A 10,619-nucleotide genomic window follows, 5' to 3' on the forward strand; every position below is an offset into this window, starting at 1 on the left:
TCCTCATCAAGATTTTTTCCACGAAATTTTTTCAAGATCATTCGTGAAAATGATGACTTGACTATCGTTTTGGGCGAGATATAGCCTTTCTGTCCACTCTTATAAGTACAACAATGCATATTATATATGTATACTTTCGATTTTAGGTAGGTTAGTGACATTTACCTAAACTTCTGGTGATATAAAGAATTAAAATAAGATGATAAATGGAATTCAAGTCGTTTTTATGAGATAACGCCGATGTACGTGAATAGTGCTTCGCGGTAACGCCGGAAAATGTGATTTTTTTTCATATATGGTACTGAACTGTTACACATGTTTAACGCCATTAATCGGCGAGTATCAGCCCTTTTCAAAAATATTTTGTGGGGGAAACTTTAATTCATTTTATACAGAATTTATTTTAGTTTGATTGCATAGAAAAAAAGCACAGTCTCGAATCAATCTGAAACAACAGAGCAATAAGTCTTTGTTGAAGTGAGTACGAAGCAATGCATGAAAAAAATTACTCAAAGAAACAACGGCGTAGCAACGGGATAGCAATTTTTCAATACCTATTGAGATGGTAGTTATAAAAATGGGCTTTGTAAGATTATAGAATTTTTCATTGTTTTCACTCTTTATTAATTTTTGACATGAAAAGGTCCATTTTTAGACAGACCTTCATGGCATGGATAGATCCACAAACACATTTCTAGTAGCTCTCCATATAGATGTACATTGAGTTAAGAAACAAAAATATATTCAACCTATCTTAAGTCTATGTGACCTGTTACCTGGTAAATTTATGAAATGGATTTGCTCAACTCTGAACTTGGAACAGTTCATTCAAAGTCTAAGAGATTGGTATTAGAATTTAATCTATTTGTACAAACGATGCCGATGTATTATGGGGTCGTTTTGCACACATTTGTATGTGTTTTAACCAAAATTAGACAAAAGTGGCGTCCCCTCATCAAACTGTACAGAAGTGTTTGCATAAACGGCAATGAATTGCACCGTGTCCTTGTAATAGGTTGAAAGAGTACATATGCGGGCTCCAATCTCACTGAGTGTTTCCAGTAAAACATTAAAACATAAAACAAAATTCTGTCATATACTTACCGACAACAGCAAACGGCCATATTTTATCCACCGTTTCTGCGACGAATACTCCACCGTCGCTGCGATAGACCCACCGCTTCTGCGAAAGCTATGGCCAGTGTGATAAAAAGAAACCCTAAGAAGGGTAAATCTTTACCCAAAAGGTTATAATTTATTTAACTTTAGCAGAGGACAATAAGGTTATGCTTTTACAAGCTTTGGGCATTATAGGTTTTAAGTAAAATATCTTTTGAATACTTACTTCCTTATATAAGAGGAAAAATAAATTAAATAAATAATCCATTTTTACCAGTTCACCAGGCAAATAGCTGCAGCCAAATATTTGTTTTGATTGGGTTTCACTTCACGCCAACACAATAAAGGACATATGAAGACTTTCAAGTTTTACTGTTGCATTATTTCAGGCATAGAATACACAGACATTTCTTCTCTTGATAGTTTTCTATTATTTTTATATCTAATTTATTTGCAAACTAAGTTTATTGTACTTATTTTCTAACAAGATCAGACGTGGAAAGCAGGTTAACAAATAGTAATTTTATTTCAGGAAACAATTGACAAATTGTATTAAGTAACAATATGCAATCAAAATGTTGAAAGTTTGTCAAGATCTAATTATCATATATTACTTAATAAGTTTCAAAGAAAATACATTGACTATAGGTCGCAAATACCGGTAACTTGATTGTATACGCCGATAAAAGGCGTTTAATCTGTGCAATAATTCTATACTATACAAGAAAAAGAATTCACATCTTCCGGCGTTACCGCGAAGCACAATTCAAGTACATCGGCGTTACTTCATAACAAGAGCGATCAGTAATCACATGTGTCGCCTCATGATGGCCAATTTCATGTTGGGACAAAGTTTTTGACAGACGGACAGACAGACGGACAGTGCACGACTAGACTTGGTACTGATCATTCCTGTAAAGTTTGGATAAAATTGCACCAGTAGTTTATGAGGAGTAGTCCGGACAAGCTTTTGCGTATCTGGCAACACACAGAAAAAACACCTTTTTATCAAAGGGCCAAAATCATTCAACCGGAAAACCCTTGCAATATGCGCAAGGACTTGAGCTACAGATCAATCCTGTAAAGTTTCATTGAAATTGCTTCAGTAGTATAAGAGAAGTAGTCCGGACAAACTTTAAAAATAAAAATTATTAAAGGGCCATAACTTTGACAAAAATCATTGAACCAGAAAATGCTGATAATATGCACAACTACCCCTGGTACAGATTATTCCTGTAAAGTTTAGATGAAATTGCACCAGTAGTTTATGAGGAGTAGTCCGGACAAACTTTTGTGTATCTGGCAACATACAGAAAAATACAACTTTTTTATCAAAGGGCCATAACTCGGCAAAAAATCATTCAACCGGAAAACCCTTGCAATATGCGCAAGGACTTGAGCTACAGATCAATCCTGTAAAGTTTCATTGAAATTGCTATAATGGTATAAGAGAAGTAGTCCGGACAAACTTTAAAATTAAAAATTATTAAAGGGCAATAACTCTTCCAAAAATCATTGAACCGGAAAATGCTGACAATATGCACAACTAGACTTGGTACTGATCATTCCTGTAAAGTTTGGATGAAATTGCACCAGTAGTTTATTAGGAGTAGTCCGGACAAGTTTTGTGACGGACAGACGGACAGACAGACGGACAGACAGACGACGGAGAAGTGATCCCTATATGTCGCCACTACTCCGTAGAGGCGACACAAAAACGGCTTAAATCACATTTTTTCAGTTTCTTTTCAATTTTTTTGTATCACAAGAACTTAAGTTTATGTCACTTTACTACTGTACGGAATAATATGCATTGTTGCACTTATAAAAGTCAAAATCTCGCTCAAAACGGTGGTCAAGCCATCATTTTCACGAATGATTTTGAAAAGTAAAGAATTTCGCGGAAATAATCTTAATGTGGGATGAAGAGTTTTGTCTTCGCAGCCGTATGCAGACGCGGGGTTCAAACCCCGTGACCAGCTGCTGCGTTGTTTCCTTGACCAAGAAACATTACAATCATAGCTCAATACTGGTTGGTTCCAGAAACGGATTCAAAAGTGTGTCGATCAGCTTAAACCTTCCAACACAATCGAACTAAACTAAATTCTATATAAACCAATTTATCTCTGGCCTTCGTGGTCAGTTCCTACAAATCGAAATAAACCGGCGATAAACATCGCTGATTAATAAGAACAAAATAATTTTATCTTACCTTTTAGACATAACATCCTCAATATTTGCGCCCGAGATATGTTCGGTGAAGAATGTCCTCCTTGCCAGGAAATTCGATAATAAATCAGCATATACACTTTAAAGACTGACTTCCGCTCTATGACTGACAGACTTTAAATGTTTGATGAGGTTAATTATAATGCCGGAAATATGGCCATTTAGTTTATAACAAACTTGTGATTTTTATAAATTAATACATTTAGCGCGAATCCTTTTTGCCATGGTATACTGTGTATATATAGATTGGGTTATGAGGGATGCAGATTTAATTGTGTCACCAATGCCTTTCTACCAAATTCTAGTATAAATACGGTAAAACTTGAGATCATTTCAAGATAAAATATTTTATTTTTCTAATAACACGTCAGTAATAGGAAACAACGTTCTCTATATTGCAGACAAAGAAAACAGGGAAGAAAAGAAAATTGACCCTATATAAAACAATATAGCGGTTCTGTTTTTTACCAAATGGATAATATCATTGTGAACAAATTTGAGGCCATGGATTTTTGTTCAGTGGAATGATAAACACACAACGTCTTAGAGTCACAATTTCAAAAATTATCTTCATATCATATTTTTATTTGTTTTACAGAACGGCCTCTAGTTTGTCACCGCACATTCTTTATTCTAATGAGTACGTCTGACATATATAATCTTAATCTGTACGATTTACTTTCTTCCACAGTATTGTAATGGGAAAAATAAATACAAATCTTTTGCACGTTTTTCGGCAACAACAGTGTCTAGTGAGTTAATAATATTGGATTTTGATACATACCAACACACAAGTTTGAATACCAGAGACGTTTTAAGATGTTTATTGAAGTTTTAAAACTTTATGTACACTACTTGGAGGTCAAAACCGATGTGACAGTATTTTTTTAATAATGCGTTTATTTGAGGTCGCCGCCGAAAGCCCATATGGGCGACCGGACACTCAAGTCGGGCCATCCTAGAGCGTCCCTCTCAGATTTTTTTGTCGTTTTTTCCAGCTTTTATTGGTAGAGGAAGACCCCAGGTGCCCCTCCGGTCATTATTTCAGGCACGAGCGGGCACCTGGGTAGAACCACCGACTTTCCGTAAGCCAGCTGGAAGGCTTTCTCACATGAAAGATTTCGACCCTAGTGAGGATCGAACCTACAGCGGTGAAGGACCTGTGATCTCCATCAGCGACCTTAACCAATCGGCCACGGAGGCACCCAAGTGTGACAACATTTGTTGGATTCCGAGTTTTATAAGGTTCGATATTCGAAATCCACCAATGAAAACACCAGAAATCCGGAAATCCGCTAGAAGAGTCAAGATATGGATTCTATATGTATAACATGAATATTTGCTCTCCTACTGTTGCTGATGATACGGTCCTTGTCTCCTTTTCGAAGCCAGGCATGGTACTTGAGATTTGTGATACTTATTCCCGACAGTGGAGGTACAGGTATAAGGCTGATAAGTGTGGAGTTATTGTGTTTAATGAAAAGGTATCACCGAACTCAACAACTAGGTAAAGAGATCATAAAAGAAACAGAATTATACACTCATTTAGGTCTTGCATGTGACAAGTATTCATCAACAAAGAAACCCCTAACTGAAGCAGGTAATTAATTGAGAGAAACCCTTTTATCATAGTAATAGTGGCATTTACACTCGGTTTCTTAATCCGATAACATCCCGATCAATCTATTCCTCAATTGTGATACGGCTGCGAATTATGGAACAAATACTCTCTAACAGACATACGGAAACTAGCAATATATCATAGATTTTGTGTAAAGTACATGCAAATATTGCGACGGACTTCGCTTTAAGCGCATTAAACATGAACAATGTAGAGACTATCATGGACTGCCGGAAATGGCAGTTGTGTCGCTTACCGGGAAAATACCTAGCAAAAATATGTTTGTTCATAGACTGGTGCGCTATTTACATGTTGACAAACGGAGCACAGGATTCATACCCGATATATTCAGATTATTGAACAAATACGGTCTTGAGGAAACATGAAACTCATACTTTGGATCTGGACATTTTCCGTCCAAATATTCTTGGAAATTGACACTTCAGAATAGTGTAGGTACTACGTACAGCAAGGACAAAACGAGTTGATAGATTAACTTCGATACGACCAGAATTCTTGCTCCATCTTTTGTTGTCAAGTGCAACAAGTGTAAGTTGTTTTGTGATATTATCATCCACCTAATGTGTTTTTGTGCGGTGAACGAAAAGAATATGTTCTGTTTTTGGAACTCGGTTATAGATACTTGCGGAATAACTACATTCATAGCCTTACCTGCATTACGACCGTTAGATCATTTTTGGCGTATTATTCACTTTGCTATAGAAAATGACTATAAAATGTTGTTGAATTATTGAGATTTCGTCAAATATGTACCTATACATGTTTTTCTTAACTTGTTTCGATTTCGAGTTAAGGTTTCTGTAAACAAGTGATATTTTAAATGCATTGCACATTGCGATGTTCACCGTGGGTAAGCAACTGTTGACAGTGGAAAAATTATCGGGACTGTATTATTATCTTAGACTTAAAGAAAGCCTTTGATTTGGTTGACCATGAAATACTTTTGCATAAACTTAAACTTTATCATTTTTCTGAAAATGCCGTTAAGTTTTTTATGTCATATCTTTCTAACAGAATACAACTGGTTAAGATAGGTAATCTACAATCTCAGACAATGAAAATAATTTCCGGTGTTCCACAAGGCTCAATATTAGGACCTTTATTATTTCTAATATACATAAATGACATAGCTTTCATTGGTAATGATATGAAAATTGATGTATACGCAGACGATTCTACACTTATGAGTCCGGAGAAAATATATCAAAAGTAGAAATAAAACTTCAAGATCATTTAAATAACATTGACAAATGGTGCAAAATAAATAATATGGCCTTAAATCCAGATAAATCAAAATGTATGGTAATAGGAACATATTGTTTAAACATATATGTATATTGCATCATTCGTTCGTTCGTTCATTCGTTCGTCCATATATTTATTCATTCATTCATTCACTCACTCATTCATTCATATGAACATCAAGATATGCTTTGTATTTTTCTTTAAAACATTTAAGGTTACTAACATTACGAATATCTAAAGGTATATTGTTCCAAATATTCATGCCATAATAAGAAAATGTGTCTTTAATATAATTTGTTTTAGGTCTTGTCCATAATACAATATCTTTCCGTGACCTAGAGTGCCTGTCGAAAGTATATGAGTTGTATTATTCTAAAAATTACATATTATACATTCATTTTTCTACCTAGGCATTTCCTGTTGTTGTTGTTGTTTTCTATTTCAGAAGGCCACTTTGGAAATAAGATATATATGATTGTTATTGTATGTTCTTAATGTGTAACCTTCTTTAAATAAAGATATTATCATTATTATTATTATTACTTTGGTCATGTGACCACAAAAATCAACGTACACAGCCAAAATAGCTCGGCTTAGGAATGTTTTTAGTGATTATTTTTCTGTCCAGCCGTCTTAAGTTATGCTACATAGCCTACTGACCGCGGCAGTTCCGATGCTTCTTAAAAATGTATTTAGTTTCGTCTAACGTTTTGTATTTTATGAGAACATTCAAACAATATTTACAAATTGTAGATGACAACGTGCACACTATTGTGTAAAAGTGTTGATGAAAACTTAATAAACGATACGCATGTCAGTTCTAGGTAAAATTTCAGGTCTTAAAATATATAAGAGAATGTTTTGCAAAATGAACTGGTTTCCGGCTGTCATTTTTTGTATTTATTTAAGAATGACCAACCTACAGAAATGTCAACGTACACATACAGTCTAGATTCTAGAAAATGTCAACGTACACACTCAGAATTTAGTTTGATAGTAGTCTGAACATGAGGCTGCAACTTCAATGCATTTTGATGACGTCCTAATGGCAGAACTAAATACCATATATCTAAGCTTTTGGCAGAGTCGTTTCACACAAAAAGACTTCTATGCATTTTCTATGCAAGTCTACATAAACTGGTTACCCTTGGAACAGAATTGATTTTCCCCCCGCGCCTGAGGGGAAGGATTTATATAACTTTTAAAAAGGACTTTCCAAATTTTGGGGGTACATCCCTGATTTTTGGGGAAACTTAAAAAATTTCATTTTTTAAGTTACTTTTAGCTTTTTTTTATATACCTTCGGTCGGGCAGAAAAATTTTTTTTATTTTTTTAGAGTTTTTGGGGAAAATTTCCCCTTTGTGGTTTAGGGAAATTTTTTTAATTTTAAAAGACGGAAAGACTACATCCCAAAAGCATTAAACATCCAAAACTCCCCCTTTGAGCTCCCCGTTGTGTTGAAGCCCTGGAAAGGGGCATTTTAAAATTTAAAATTTTTAAAATTAAAATTATTTTAAATTTTAAATTTTTTTTTTTAAAAAATTTAAAATTTTTTTTTTTTTTTTAAAAATTTTTAAATCTTATCATTAAAATGGAACCGGGGAACCCTTCCCCGGGCAATTTTACCCAGAAGTACGGCAGGGGAAAACGTGTGCGAAGGAAGTAAAGTAAGTTGGACTTTATATACAAGAAAAAACTGCTTTAAATCACATTAGGACACGCACACGCACTTAATTTCATGGTGAGGACTGGCTTGGGAGGGTTTATTTATTTATTTATTGCAAAAGACAATCCGTCCCAGATTGAAGGGGTTAAAGGTCAGAATTGGGCTGAGGGGAATATAAAATAACTTGGTACATTTGTTCACCGCCATGACAAGGTGTGTCGCACGCAACACACATTCTCAAAGGTCAAGGTCACATTTAGCAGTCTTTTATTTCAGATTTATCTCTCTTTGAACTTAGGATTTTCTTTAAGAAATATTAAAACCTCTTTATCTTTTAAGGTATCTACTTCAAACTTTTATTTATTTTTATTTATTTTTTATTTTTTAAATACTTCATTCTGAAATAAATTGCTTCAACCAATTAATTGAACAGCAACCTACATATAATATTTTTACAGTACTGCAAAAATATTTTAACAAAGATTTAATTTAAAAATATTTGGGTTAAAAGCTTAAAACTTAATTTAAGGGAAAAGAATTTTCCAAAATTCTATTTTTTTTGTTTTGGACCGTTTTAGTTTTTACTCAGGTTTTAAGTAAGCCCCCTGGCCAAAAGTTATGAAATTGGTTGTTAATTAAAAGCTCTAAATATTTTAGGCAAATGCTGTGAAGGAAGGCCCAAAAGGGCAAAGCATGCAAAAATAAAATGAAATTGGATTTGGGAGAATTTCCGGGTGGAAATTTTTCAAGAGTTTTAAAATGAAGCAAAAGGGGGATAAACCCGGTATTTTAATTTTTTTTGGGAAAGTTGGGAGTGAAAAAAATAATATATCAAGGCAAGTAAATATTTCCCGGCGGAAAAATCATGCAGTGTGGGGGACTACGAAATTGTATTGGCCCAAGCATCAGGCAAGTGGGTTGACAGTTTAACCTTTTTGACCAAAAAACCATGGAGTTTCACGAGTATTTAAAGCTACCGTTTTTATGCGTTACCCGGGAAAATTACCGAATAAAAAAGGGGAACACAAGTTTCATTTTAAAAGGGCCCCCTTTGAAAAAGGGGGACAGAACTTTTAAAAAAAGTACACAAAATTAAGCACTCATTTTATTCTGAAGAAAATCTAATATTTGCCCTCAAATATTGCCCGGTTTCTTTAAAAAGGGCTGGGATTCCCGTTTCTTGAAAAAGATCCGTTTGAAAAACGGGTAAAGTGGTTTTTTAAAAAAGGCAGAACACGTCTTCCTTTGAAAAAGAGGAAACGTTTTAATTTTTCAGGAAACTTATGCAGTAAATTTTTTTTTGAATGGGTTAAACAATATTTGGTTTTTAAATTGTGTTATGTTTGGTTTTTTTGGAAAAAATAAAAATTAATTTTATTTAAAAAGGGGTTGAAAAAACGGAAATTTATTTTTGGGAGTTGGGACCCAAACGTTTTATGTTTCCAAATTTTAAAAATTTATACAATGACATATAGCGGTTTGCCCCCGTATAATTTTAAAATAAATTGACAATTTAGTGTGATGTAATTTAAAAGTATTTTGTTTTTTAAACACTTTTTTAAGTAAAAGGGTTTTTTTTTTTGACCTCCAAAAGTCAAAGAATTTTTTGGATATGTTTTTTTTAGTTTACGTTTTTTTTATTTAGTTGAAAAAAAATCATTTTGTTGGGGTTTTTCCTATTTTACCCTTTAGTTTTTATCCCCTGGCCAAAATTGCTATGTTTTTTTAATTTTGGAAGAAAACCCCTTTTTTTTTATGTTGTATGATTGGAAATTTTTTTTTTCTTTTATAAGTCACTGTAATAAAAAAAGTAAAAATTGTTACAAATGGGTTTCCCCCTTTAAATTTTTTAATGGACTGTAATTTTTAAATTTTTAAAAAACACTATAACGTATTATACACAAACAGTAAAGGGAAAAAATATTATCATCCCTACTTTTTTTTTGTTATTTGTTTAAAATAGCCCGTGCAAATGAAAGGTTTACCTGCGGGCTGCAAATGTAAAATCATTAAAAAAGCTTAAAGTCGGGAAAAATAAGGGCATTTCCCCTTTTAAATTTAAACAGTTTTTTTGCTTACTTTTGGGGAACCCGTGGATAAAAGGGGTTATACAAGATTGGGAAAAAATTAACCTTTTTTTTAATTTTTTTTTCTATTCGGGAACCCTTTCCAGAAAAAGTATAATTTTTTTAACCAACTGTTTTTAAAAATGTCGAAAATGATTGGGGGTTTTGTCATTGTAATTTCAGCCATTTTAGCTCACAAGAGTTAGATGGTTTTTTTTTACAATAAACGCAAAATAAACAAAATATAGATGGTTTAAAAGCTTTGTCACAGACTTAGTGGATCAAACAGTAGTATACCAAACGTTTGTTGGCCAGTTTATTTTAAAATGCATTAACTATTTGCATTGAAAACCTGCTCAGAAATGAATAGAGCTCTGTGTTTAATTCAATAAAGAGAAAATCTGATATATCTTGATTCCTTTTTAGGCTCAGGCTTAAAGGTTAGCTACTGTCATTGTCCACTGTGGTGTCGTCTGTCCGGTGTGTTTCTCAAACATATCCCTTAATGAACAAACATTACAGGTTCACATTTTGTATCCCATCTTCATCAACATTGTTCAAAATGTTTATCTAATTGATTTTCTAGGTCAATTTTTATTCTGGGTTATCTGGGGGTCATAAACTAGGTCCACCAAGCTTTAAATCAAGGAA

At 33.6% G+C, this 10,619-nt stretch overlaps 1 protein-coding gene across 1 annotated transcript in view; it reads right to left on the bottom strand.

Moving 5' to 3' along the window:
* The window catches only part of LOC132730251 (uncharacterized), a 56,167-nt gene extending 52,759 nt beyond the window's left edge, over nucleotides 1-3,408 (bottom strand). Inside the window, exon 1 of the mRNA XM_060716131.1 lies at nucleotides 3,332-3,408. Within this exon, the coding sequence (XP_060572114.1) occupies nucleotides 3,332-3,347 (16 nt within the window). The 5' untranslated portion in view covers nucleotides 3,348-3,408. The remainder of the gene's footprint in view (nucleotides 1-3,331) is intronic.
* Nucleotides 3,409-10,619: the final 7,211 nt, after the last annotated feature.

This window comes from Ruditapes philippinarum, unplaced genomic scaffold, assembly GCF_026571515.1.
Source record: "Ruditapes philippinarum isolate M1 unplaced genomic scaffold, ASM2657151v2 ctg1655_1_1_1_1, whole genome shotgun sequence".
In the NCBI taxonomy this organism is placed as follows: domain Eukaryota; kingdom Metazoa; phylum Mollusca; class Bivalvia; order Venerida; family Veneridae; genus Ruditapes; species Ruditapes philippinarum.